The 12,960-nt window shown below is 41.6% G+C and overlaps 1 protein-coding gene across 1 annotated transcript in view; it reads right to left on the reverse strand.

Annotated features, from left to right (window-relative positions):
* Positions 1–2,680: 2,680 nt before the first annotated feature.
* LOC126204169 (mucin-12) overlaps positions 2,681–12,960 on the reverse strand; it is a 56,867-nt gene continuing 46,587 nt past the window's right edge. Inside the window, exon 3 of the mRNA XM_049938575.1 lies at positions 2,681–2,843. Within this exon, the coding sequence (XP_049794532.1) occupies positions 2,681–2,843 (163 nt within the window). The remainder of the gene's footprint in view (positions 2,844–12,960) is intronic.

The following is a 12,960-nucleotide window of genomic DNA, read 5'->3' on the forward strand; positions in this document are numbered from 1 at the left end:
ACTTTGAAACCTCTAAGTTGGTCATTTTTATTAATGTTCACCCTGTATTTTAGTGATACTTAAATTCAAAACTTACTTTATTCGTGAATTTATGATGTGATTATCGTTTCATTCTAACCTCTTAATACTTTTAAGAACAAATTGCCATCCTTGTGGTCATGATTATGATTTTTTTATGAAACTTAATGAAGTAATGCCTATTTTGTTACTTTTTGTACTTTGATTCAAAATACTTTTATTTAAAACTGTGATGAGGAACTCAATATTTACAGTTTTATAGCTCATTGTTGAGCTATTACCTTCCCTTAAGGTTTAATTTTGTACAACGTAAGGCATATGGGTTTAACATTGGAGGTAACCTTAAATCATCATCATAACTTTTTTACTTATTAGGTAATCTTAATTTGTGTAGGATGTTTTCAAATCAATTTTTAAAATCGTCTGCCTGCTCCCTGCAAAGCACATTTTCAATCTACTATCCTAAGGACAGGTTGATGTATGTTGTCTGTTAAACAGCCACTTTTAATTTATTAATACTTTTCTTTCAATAACTCGAAAACTTGGCTTCACTGATATTTCACAAATATGAGTTTCTGTTGTCAGTATCGATATCAACAGTGCAGATCTTCAAGTGTCTCTCTGAGAAGTGTGCTGGAAGCTGTCGGTCAGGATTTTGCAGGAGGTGGACTGTTCAGTGAGCAGAAATGCTTGCGCAGACGTACTTGCAATCGAATACAGCCAAATCGTTTTGAAATCTAAGAGTAAACATTACAAAGATATGAATTATCGTTACAATTTTTTTAAATTAAAGTTGTAGGGTGGAGTCTTCCCGTAACGTCGTTGACGGTGATTGCATAAAGTGTATTTGTTCATGTTACATGTCCTAAATTACACAGAGTGTTAGCTCGATGTGGCTAGAATCATCTGCGAGTTTATACACGGTGATATACTTCGGACTGCAACATCATTCAAGAGACTCTAAGTAGAATTAGGCTACTACCTCTTATTCTCTTTTCATATTTGAGTATTGCAATTACATTAAAGGGCATCAGTCCCAATTGTACAGTGACCCCATTGCACAGTGATAGACGATAAGCTGTCCTCTATTACACTTTGGTAGTTTAGATATCAGCTTAAAAGCGTTTTTCACGTTCACTGACTTTCTGTTATTGATGCTGTGCCTGCTATTTATTAAATTGCGCGACTTGGGTTAGCTACTTATTTAGCTTGGTTTTCATTGTCGTAGTCGGATAGCGTTCGCAATTGATATTTGAGGTCATGAATTTGTTTGTATCAAAGCATAATTTGACCATAGTTTCACCATTTCATTTCTTCACGATGTTGCTTACACTAGCACTTCAAGTGACCGCCTTGGTAGCTTACATACATTTAATCAGTTCTGATTCTACAATAAATACATTTTGGTTCAGACAATTGCCATAGATATTTTGATATAAAAAACACAAAGATTTCGCTTCACACAGATTAGTTATTATACACCTTAAAAAACAGACAATGTTTTGAATTTCAGACAGAAACTGCTTGCCGCGCGGGATTAGCCGAGCGGTCTAGGCCGCTGCAGTCATGGACTGTGCGGCTGGTCCCGGCGGATTTTCGAGTCCTCACTCGGGCATGGGTGTTTGTGTTTGTCCTTAGGATAATTTAGGTGTAAGCTTAGGGACTGATGACCTTACCAGTTAAGTCCCATATGATTTCACACACATTTGAACATTTTGAACAGAAACTGCTTATTATGTTCATAATTGGGGTGACATACACTTGCTGATAAGAGCAAACATTTCTAGTATTTGGTTTGTTACAGTAAAACGGTTATTTTACGGTACTGAGTAGACTGCTGTTTTGAGATTAAGTCCAAGCTTATCTGTGTGGTGCAATACTTGGTTACAGTGAAAACGAGGGTTCCGTAATGGAAGCATAAACGGTTTTAGAACCTAAATGACAAATTAAGTTCGCTTTGTACAACCGCCGTATAGCTGTACTAAAACCAAATAGGACAACTGAGATGGGGAATAAAAGCATTGTGTCAGATCTTAAGACGAACTCGACTGCCGGTGGTGGATCTTACACGTGAGAGCTTAATTGCTCACGAAGAATACCTATGACGTGTTCTTTCCTTCGCAAGCACTGCAAAATATTGCGGAATCTTCTTAATGACGATTCACATCCCTTTGTATTTGGGAATAAAGATATTCCTCTTTGTACGAATAATATTTTCCTCTTCGACATCACCTATACGAGAGTTACTCAGTTCCCGGACACACAGTTCAGGCGTTAATAACAACTTTAACACGTGGAAGAATGATCGAAATATTATGACGAAGAACACGGATTTTGTGCGAATGTCGCTAAAAGGACCAATAAATGGGAAGGATAATACGAAGAAATGTTTTCTGTGGTTGCATTATGTCTTCACATGACTGAAGTCCTTGATAAGTCTTTGTGTTGATTATTGTTCCTGCTTGTATCGAGAACATCTGAAATGCGTTTGCAGGTAAACGCGTCTACCCAGCGCTGAACAGACCTAGACGTGACAACACTCATCGACGTTTCGAACAGGAACAGGTGTGTTTCAGCAGGTGCTCCAATTCCAGATGACTCTACGTGCAGGAAGAGCAGCTACCCCGAGACCAGACGTCTAGGTCGCCGTTGGGTATAGCTCTCACGAGCCGCTCGTCCTATAGCCGTACTCATCCGCGACGTAGGACACGGTGTGCCGTTCTCCAGTACCGTCCGTGTACGTGTAATAGCCTTGCTTCACGAACACTGGTGCACCTCCACCTGCAGGGACCCTATAAAAGCCCTCCTCGTGATGCCCTGGCACGCTGAAACAAAACGGAAACGTCGATTAGTGTGGCAGGCTAACAGCGCGTAGTTCACAGTTCTATGTTTGACATTTAAAGGCAAGATGTGGAAACACCACGTATCCAGAGAAGCGTCGAAAGTCATCGGATAGCCATATGCACACACAGAGATGGCAGTAATATGGCGTACACAAGGTATAAAATGGCAGAGCATTGGCGAAGCTGTCTTTTGTACTCAAGTGATTCACGTGAAAAGGTTTCCGACGTGATTATGGCAGCAAGACGGGAGTTAGTTCACTTTGGATTGGTAGTTGGAGCTAGACACTAGGAACAGTCCATTTGGGAAACACCAACTTTCAGGCATTACCTCTCCTCACGGACATCGCAGCGGCCGGTGGGCTTCACATAATGGCCGAAAGCAGCAGCGTTTGTGTGGAGCACTCAGTGCTAACAGACAACGCTGCGTGAAAAGACCGCATAGATCAGTGAGGAACGTGCGACGAACGTATCCGTTGGCACAGTGTAGCGAAATTTGGCGTTGATGGGCTATGGCAACAGACGACCGACGCGTGTGTCTTTGCTTACAGCATATCGCCTGCAGCGCCTGTCCTGGGCTCGTGGCCACGTCCTTTGCACCTTAGAGGACTGGAAAACCGTAGCGTAATCAAATAAACAGTTTTTTATGTTGCTGAGCAACAGTCATACAGTACCTTTTTTTAAGTAACACACTTCCATTTGACTGTTTTATTGTTTGTTTAAACACATTCCATGAGTCGGCTTTTCATGCCATTTTCACGTATTTTATTTTATGCCTCCAATATATGTTAAAGACATAAAGCGAAATAGTTGAAAATCGCATAAGAGGCCGAAACCTGGGTTGTACTTAAATAAACAATAAAACAGTCAACAAATACTAGTCAAATGAGTCCCGGTTGCAGTTATTAAGAGCTGATGGTAGGGTTCGTGTGTGACGCAGATCCCGCCAAGCCCAAAGGTTCCCAAGTTGTCAACAAGGCACTCTGCATGCTGGTGGTGATACATAATAGTACAGGCGGTGTTTAGATGGAATGGACTGGCCCATCTGGTCCAACTGAACCGATCGTTGACCGGAAATGGTTATATATATATATATATATATATATATATATATATATATATATGAAGACAGTAATTGTTCCCGAAAGAAGAGATACCAATTACGACTGTGTAGCTTCTCTAGAATAAAAGATAATTAATTGAAACCCTCATCTGCCGACTCGATGGGGATAGATGAAAATGTGTACCCCGACCGGCACTCGAACCCGGGACCCCCTGCTGACATGGCAGACGCTGTATCCATCTGAGCCACCGAGGACACAGGTGAATAGCGCGACCTCAGGGACTTGCACGCCTTCCGTGAGACCCACATTTCCAACTGCCCACAATCTACATATGTAATGTTCGTAATAGATATTTGCCCATCCACTCATTAGTCGCGCCAACTAAGGTGACGATTCCCGTAAAAGTTCGGCCAACCTGTGTGCCTTCGCACAGACAAAGGTCAATGGCCGGGTAGCCTTTAACTATATATATATATATATATATATATATATATATATATATATATATATATATATATATATATGAAGATAGTAACTGTTCCCGAAAGAGCAGATACCAATGATGACCGTGCAGCTTCTCTAGAATAAATGATAATTAATTGAAGCCCTCAGCTGCCGACTGGTGCTATTGATGTACCTCGATGGGGACAGCTGAAAATGTATGGTTATGTTCGGCTACCTGGAGACCATTTGTAGCCATTCATGGACCTCATGTTACCAACAACGATGAAATTTTTATAGATAGCAATACACCGTATTACCGAACCACAATTGTTCCCTATTGGTTTGAAGAACATTCTGGACAATTCAAGCGAATGATGTGGCCACCCAGATAGACCGACATGAAGTCCGTCGAATACTTATAGGACATAATCGAGAGGTCAATTCGTGGGCAAAATCCTGCACCGGCAACACTTTCGCCGTTATGGACTGCGATACAGGAGGCATGGCTCAATATTCCTGCAGAGGAATTCCATCGACTTGTTGAGTCCATGCCGCGTCGAGTTGCTGCACTACGCGTGGAGAAAGGTACCCCATGACTTTTGTACTTCAGTGTATATCTTCTTTTCAATCTACAGGACAAATTCAATGGATGTTATTTTCTCATGTTTTGGAGATTTGTGGTAAGTTCCTATGGGACCAAATTGCTGAGGTCATCGTTCCCTAGACTTACACACTACTTAATCTAACTTAAACCGCTAAGGACAACACACACACCCATGCCCGAGGGAGACTCGAACCTAGGACGCGGGGAGCCGCGCGAACCGTGGCAAGGCGCCTCAAACCTCTCGGCTACACCTCGCGACTCCTGATGTCGGCCTGTGACCGTGTCCCTCGCTCTAGTCAGTGCTTTCCGACTTCCTCAGATTTTGTCTTACGCGTTTATTTAATTTTCATCGTATTTCAAAAGCTTCGACTCTCATCCGGTTTTCTACAGTCCAGAATTAACTTCCTACTGTGAAAGTTTGAGTAGCGTAGACATAATTTACAACATACTTTCAAGTTATCACAATTACAGTGGTAGAAAGAATGTGTGCGGCGTCTGGAGTAGGAAGAAAGTATAGCATAATTCCTTTACTTAGAGCAGATGGGTCATTCTGACAGGTTTTTTCATCAGATGCTGTGGAATCAGGTGACTAACTGTCATTTGTAAAGACACGCCTGTTTCACCACCGTGTCTGTTCTCCTTGATGCTACGTTACGTAATCAGCGGTTTTGTAGTTAAAGAAATTACAGAAACGTCCAAATTTTCTGTCTGGCTAAACAGAAGCAGATACCATCGATCTGTAGAGGAAGCGTTGGGCCTCCTGCCTCGTTACCTTGACCGAAGAAAGCACAAAAGTCAGGTTTGTTTCTGTCTATGTTGGGGGAATACTGGTGTCCCTCGTCCAACATAAATTGGTTCCACATGTTTCTGCAGTTAGCAACCATTAGTGTCCCAAACTACTGAAACCATTACGTGTTCCACCATCTTCAGTTTTCTGCTGTGTATGTAGACTCCACTTTTGGCACTTACTTCTTTAGACTGTTGTATGCATATCCATTAAGCAGATCGACCAGGACCTGATTCGCTTTCCATCCGTGTCATTTCTTCCACAGAACACGTGCTTCCTAAACAGTTTCTAAGACTCTGTCATCCTTTTCCTCCTCTCCAGTTTGTTTTACTATGTTGTATGGCATCCACTAACTCAATTTATTCTCTCATAAGCCTCACCACCATTTCGTTTTTCACTCTCTATCAATTTTATTTTCTCCGTTCTCCGCCATGTCCAAATTTGAGTTTTTATCCACTTCCTGCCCTCCTTCACTATCGTCCATGCCTAGGAGCCGGTTAGTAGAATATTCCTGACAAACCATATTATTAACGTTTCCTTTAACTCTAGACCCATAGGGTTACAGAAAATCGTCCTCTTCATAGATAAAGGCAATTTTGCCATAGCTATTTTTGATTTAATGCTTGCTCTGTCTCTTCGTTACTTTCTGTCGCATTTCCTACGTAAATAAAATCATGCACATATTTCTGTTTGTCCCCTGTCATGTTTCTACCATTTCTTCTCTTCCAGCTGTATTTGCTTTCGTTTTCTTTGCATTATTTTCATTCTACAATCTCCTCCGGAAGCATCGATTTCCTCTACCCTTTCTTGGAGCACTTTTCTATCCTTGGCTACAGTAACCGTATTATATGTAAATTTCAAACCCTAAATTCTTCAGCCGCCGTTTTAGTCCCTTGTTCCTTAATAAACAACTCTCAGTCCTATCTTCTACATACATGTGAATCTAGTAGGCTTTAGAAAATATAATCATATATTCACTCTTAATTCTGTCCTACTGGTGCTCTTACCCTTCATTTTAACTGTGGCCTCTAGGATCAGGTAGAAGGAATGTATAAAGCCGTATGTGTTTCGAAACATCTTATTTTTCCTTCAGTACAGTTACAAGCTTTTCCCAGTTCACGTCGTCAAAAACATTATCCATATCTAGTGTGTAGGCACTTTCCTTCCATTAAAACCTCTCTCCCATAATGATTTCTTATTTCATCCCCTATCCCTTGTAAGGGGTCCGCAGGCCCTTACTACTAAGTTTGCATCAGCACAGGTCGACAGGGCAACTATCGATAGTGTGTTGGGTCGCGAGAGCGAGAGTCAGTGTTGTGTGTTGTAGGTTCCCGCGAGGCGGGCAGAGAGCTGGGCTGAAGCCAGCAGTTGTTGATTCATGAATTACCGACAAAGGGAGTGGCCATCGCCGCGGTTTAACCCCTTTGTGTTAGTATTATACGGGAAAGTGAAGAAGTTTAATTACAAGTGTAATCAGTGATATTTGTGTGCCGTTATTGAGATTCCGCGTCTACCGCGCCGGCATTATTTGGATTGCAGTGTTGGATTACAGTGATTGGATTTTGCGTGTGACGACGATGAATAACGAAGAAACCTGTGCTGAGATTAGCCGTTATTAACAGTGTGTTGACGAAGGCAGTGGCTGTCTCCTTATCTTTGTGGTTTTTGATGAGAATATAGGTCTTGTTTAGTGAAGCTGTGTTTATTGTTCTTCTTGCCACCAGACAGTACATTGTTATAGTATTTGCGAAGGACAATATGGAATGTAACATCTCCTGAGCAGTCCAATCCGATTGCCAGCCCATTAGGTACACGGTCACATCAACTAATTACTTAATTTGGGCTGCTATTCATATCCGCGAACGAGCGGATACACCAAATTATAAGGGAGTGTTACACCCTTGGCTTACCGTGAAAGGACGAGTGCAATTTTCGGACGAATCGTAATGAACAATAGGTAATTTTACCGTGCTTAACGCAAGAAAATATTTTTCAATGTGGAATCGGGACAGTGCATGATCGTTAAAATCGCGACAAGGAACAGTGCATTTTTGAACAATGCGAAGTAATAATATCTTACGATTGTGACTAAACTGTTTTTCTTGCCATATTAAATAGAACATTAGTGTCAATAAACTGTGTTATAATGTGCAAATGCGTAAATCCGCACGAAAAACTGTGAAAAGTGAACACTAAAGAAAGACACGTGTGAACAGTAAAATAGCAAAACGAGCCAAGAATTCGTCAAGAAAGTTTCTTAAGAAGTGTTTAGTGGTAGTATTTTGACTGAAATTGCCTTTTGAACAGTGAAAATCGGACAGTTTATGTGCACCTATAAACTGTTATGCGGACGACAATGTATTGTGGCGACGCAATTATTGAGTGACGTCACGCAGACCTGTGTAGCAGTTGCGCCAAAGAGTTTCGCTCTGCGAGGTGATTTCACACGTCATCCCAACTACCTGTGCAAGGAGTAGTTCAAGCACAGACGCACTACACCGAGCGCAGTCCCGGCATCTAGCAGCCGAACTACAAACTACGACCGCCTGCAGCGCCACGGAGCGGCCGACGGAGAACTACGACGACTCGGCAGCGCAACTTCACGCATCTCCAGCGGCAGTACAGCGCCACGCCCACCTCAAACGTCAAAGCATCGTGACTCGCGGTAACGTCAGTTGGTGAGTGAAGACGACTATTTGACATAACATTAAATTGTGGTGTGCAGTATTCGCGATAAATAAACAGTTTTTAACTGATATTTACATTAGGAAGAGTGCCAAACTGCGGTAATTTCCGAAAAGTTTGCGAAATATACTCTGAAATATAGCATACTTATTTATGCACACTGCACTGTCTAAATAGTAATTATACAGATATGCTCATTGTTTTTGGGGATTTTACATTTATAGATTTTATGAGTGTTGTGATTTATCTTCTTTAGAACATTTTTTTTCATATACTATGTATGTGAAAATTGATGTTTGAACTTGTTAGGTTTTGGGAGTTGTTATGTTCGGTACTCATGCATGTTGTATCATTTTGGGGATTAACTGAAAAGACTGCAGGTACTGTTTGATTAGTTTTATGATCATTAGGAGTGTTTTGGGTTATTAGAGGTTATATTGTATTACGTGTCTGTGCATTAAATATAAACCAGACATGTCTACTGAAGTAAGCAGGTTTGTGAGGCGGTAGTTGAAAGGAAAGGAATAGGACAGGAAGACAGAGATGATTCAGGAATCAGTGATTGTGGATTGTCATTAGGAAGCCCATCAGCACATTCAACTAGTTATCCTGAGACACCGGGACAAACGATGAGAGCTAGGCCAGTTTCAGAGGATGCAGATATGCGGTCGATGTTGGCAGCCTTGCTAAAAGAAAGTAGAGAGAGGGAAGAAAGATTCCACAAATCAGTAGAGAAGAATTCACAAGAAACAAGAGAATCGTTAGAGAAGCGTTTACAAGAAACTAACGCATCGTTAGAGAAGAATTCACAAGAAACAAGAGAATCGTTAGAGAGGCGTTTACAGGAAACTAACGCAGCGTTAGAGCAGGGTTTGCGAGAAACAAGAGAATCACTAAAGGTTTTACAAGAAAATAACGCATCATTAAAGGAAGAGTTACAAGAAACTATAGCACAAGAGATCAAAACATCGCAAATGAAGATGGAATGTAATCTGAAGAAGGAAATGCAGGAGCTACAAGAACAGTTGAAAATGGATATCAACGAGAGAGGAATAAGCTGCAGAAGAGTATAAACCAAGTCCAGGGAGACGTAGAGAAGGTGGAAGGAAAGTTAACAAAAAAGATAGAAGACGATATTGAAGAAACAAAAGCCGAATTGGGAGAAAGAATCAACGAAGTGGAAACAAATTGCAATCATCGAATCGCCGAGGTGACGCAGATGCAGAAACAATGCAATGAGGCGGTTAAGGGGATAGGAGATAGGCAAACCAAACTAGCTGCCAATCTGAGAAATGCTATAGCCGTGCAACGAGAAGAGGATAACAAGAGGGTTGAACTGGAGGTCAGGCAGTTACAACAGGGAGTGCAGCAATTGGAGAGCAAGACAGAAGAAATTGATAAACGAATTAGCAATGCCACCTTAGCCATTGGGGGAGGTAAGGTCGTTACATTGATGAGCAGTGATAATCGGTGCATCCAAAGTAATACAGGGCAGAAATTTAGACCGAAAGGAGGGTTGCACCCAATGATATTTATGAAATGGCTAAAAGGAGTTTTCCCAGCACATCTTAAGGACTCAGACAAGATTCAGTTTGCAATAGATAGAATGGAAGGTGAGGCCTTCACTTGGGGAGTCAGGAAGAAGGAAGGGACTACTAGTTATGACCAGGTTAAAGAGGAATTCTTGAAGAAATACTGGTCCAAAAGCCACCAATGTGCAGCAATTGAGGACCTACTACACCGCAAGTCACTTAGTACATGGAGAGGAACATTGAGAGAGTTTGCCGAACATTTGTGGGAATTGAACGAGACCTTGGAACAACCCCTGAGTGATGACGTAATGATATCAGCAATAAAAAGAAGAATGAGCCAGAGAATGCAAGAAACTGTATCCGGGAGCCTAATTGAAGATAGGGAGGCCTTGATGAAAATACTGGAACAGTTGGAATCTGTTCGATCACAGGGACACAATCAACCTAATGATCAAAACCGAGGGGGAAATAATGACCCAAGAAATCATTTTGGTAATTCGTCTAATTATGGAGGAAGAGGTGGTGGTCATAGGTACAGGAACCATGGTGGTGAACGTCAATGGAGAAATGATTGGAGAAGAAGTGAAGAACCAAGAGATCATGAGAGAAGATGGGATAGGCGAATGAATGACACAATGCATATAGAAGAGGTGGAGAGACCGGAAAACTGAATGACACTCCAGATGAGGTCCGATCGGGAGTGAGAGCTACGAGGACCAGGGTAAACCTACTAAGGCACGACAATGGTGGAGACCTAAGAGAAGATCTACTGGAGGAAAGAAGTGGGATTCCCAAAGAACCCAGGCTACCCATGATAGGGATCAAGTTATGTGGACTGAATATCGAGGCATTAGTCGATACAGGAAGTGAAGCGTGTGCAATATCCAAAAGGTTATATGAACAGATACTAGAAGCAAATGTTAGCTTGCCTAGTTTCCCAGTGAGTGGAGTGAGAATTGTGAATGCGTTGGGTGCAAGGAGTAAACCTATTAAAGAACAAGTGTTGATTACATTCGAGATAGAGGGAGAAGAATACGAAGCAACATTTTTGGTGGTGGCCGGATTGAACACATCAATTATTTTAGGGATAGATTGGTTGAATGAAGTTGATGCAGTAGTGAGTTTTGATGAAGGTACTATCAAAGACAAAGGAAGAAAAGGAGAAGAGAAGAGGTTAAAGTTTGCTGAGGGGAGTGCAATCGAAGAAGAGGAAGAATTCAGAAGAACAAATTTGTGTCATGAAGAGGAACTCACCATGGGATACGGGGAAGAGGAACTAGGAGAAGAAGTGTTGATATACCTTGAGGGATTAGCACGAGAGGAGAGACATAAAGAGGATAAGATCAGTAAAAAGTTGGAGGAGATGACACACCTAGATGAGTGGACTAAGAAGAAATTAGCCACAGTATTATACAGACATTGTAAAGTATTTTCTCAACGGCCAGGTATCATGAAAGGGGTGGAGTGTAAGCTAAAGATAAAGAACCATAAACCGTTCAATATAAAACAGTATTCCATTCCCCAGGCGAAACGAAGAGCAGTAGATGAAGAAATACAGAGGATGATGGACCTTGGTGTTATAGAAAGGGCCAACAGTCAATATAACAACCCCCTATTTGTTGTTGATAAGAAGGATGGAAAAGTGAGGATAGTTTTGGATGCACGAACAGTGAACAAAATCATCGAACCGGAGCGGGACAAACCAGAGACTATAGAAGAACTGATTCAAAAATTCCGAGGAGCAAAGGTGCTTAGTAGTATCGACTTGACTGCTGGTTACTGGCAAATACCATTGGCCACAGAGTCTCGCCAGTATACAGCATTTACTTATGGAGGAAGGTGCTATCAATTTAGAGTGTTGCCATTTGGGCTTAATGTGTCAGTGTCCGAATTTATAAGAGCGATGGATAAGATACTAGGCGAGGAGTTACTTAAGAAGGTCACCGTCTATGTGGATGACCTCTTGATAGCAAGCGAATCATGGGAAGAACATTTGAATAGATTGTATGCAATCTTGGCAGCTTTTGAAACCGCAGGGGTAACTGTAAACCTGGACAAGTCGGAGTTTGGCAAATCAAAGATAAAATTTCTGGGCCATATAATACCCGAGGAGGGTATCTATCCTGATCCTAGTAAAATGGAGGCTATTAGAAATTTTCTGACTCCCCATAGTAAGAAGCAGTTGCGAGCATTCTTTGGGGTTTGTGAATTTTATAGAAAATTTGTCAAAGGATCTGTACTTAATGCCCCGAGTATGAGGGAATTGACCAAGGTGAGGATACCGTGGCATTGGAGTGCAGAATGCCAAACCGAGTTTGAGAATATCAAGCAAGCACTATATAATGCAGATATGTTGTACCACCCAGATTTTTCCAAGGATTTTTATTTAGGGGCAGACAGCTCTGACTATGGACTAGGAATACATTTGTACCAAATAGAGAGGAGCGGAAATGGTGAGAGTATAAGAACAATAGCGTTCGGTAGCAGAAGTTTAAATGCCTGGGAGAGGAAATATTCAATTACTGAAAGGGAAGCATTGGCAATTGTGTGGGGGTTTAAGCGTTTCCGGTATTATTTGGCCGGGAGGCATGTGAAAGTCGTGACTGACCATAAGGCCCTTACATTTCTGACTACAAGCAAATTGAGGCATAGCAGACTAACGCGATGGGCCTCGGCATTACAGGACTATGACTTCGAGATAATTTATGAACCAGGAGCAACACACATAATACCTGATGCTTTGTCAAGATTACCAGCTGACTTGCGAGGAATGTTGGTGGACAGGCCAGAAGGAGAAGAAGTTAGAATTAACCTGATGAGGGGAGTACAGTATGAAGAATTCGTAAGGAAGTTCCTCAAGAATGTGCGTAGGGAACAGAACGAGGACGAGAAATTAAAGACAATTAAAAACAAATACAGGTGAGCAGGAGAGGAAAGGATTCGCACATTTTATTATATTCACAATGGGATACTTTATAAAAGAAAC

The sequence above is a fragment of the Schistocerca nitens genome, chromosome 9 (genome assembly GCF_023898315.1).
Source record: "Schistocerca nitens isolate TAMUIC-IGC-003100 chromosome 9, iqSchNite1.1, whole genome shotgun sequence".
Classification (NCBI taxonomy): domain Eukaryota; kingdom Metazoa; phylum Arthropoda; class Insecta; order Orthoptera; family Acrididae; genus Schistocerca; species Schistocerca nitens.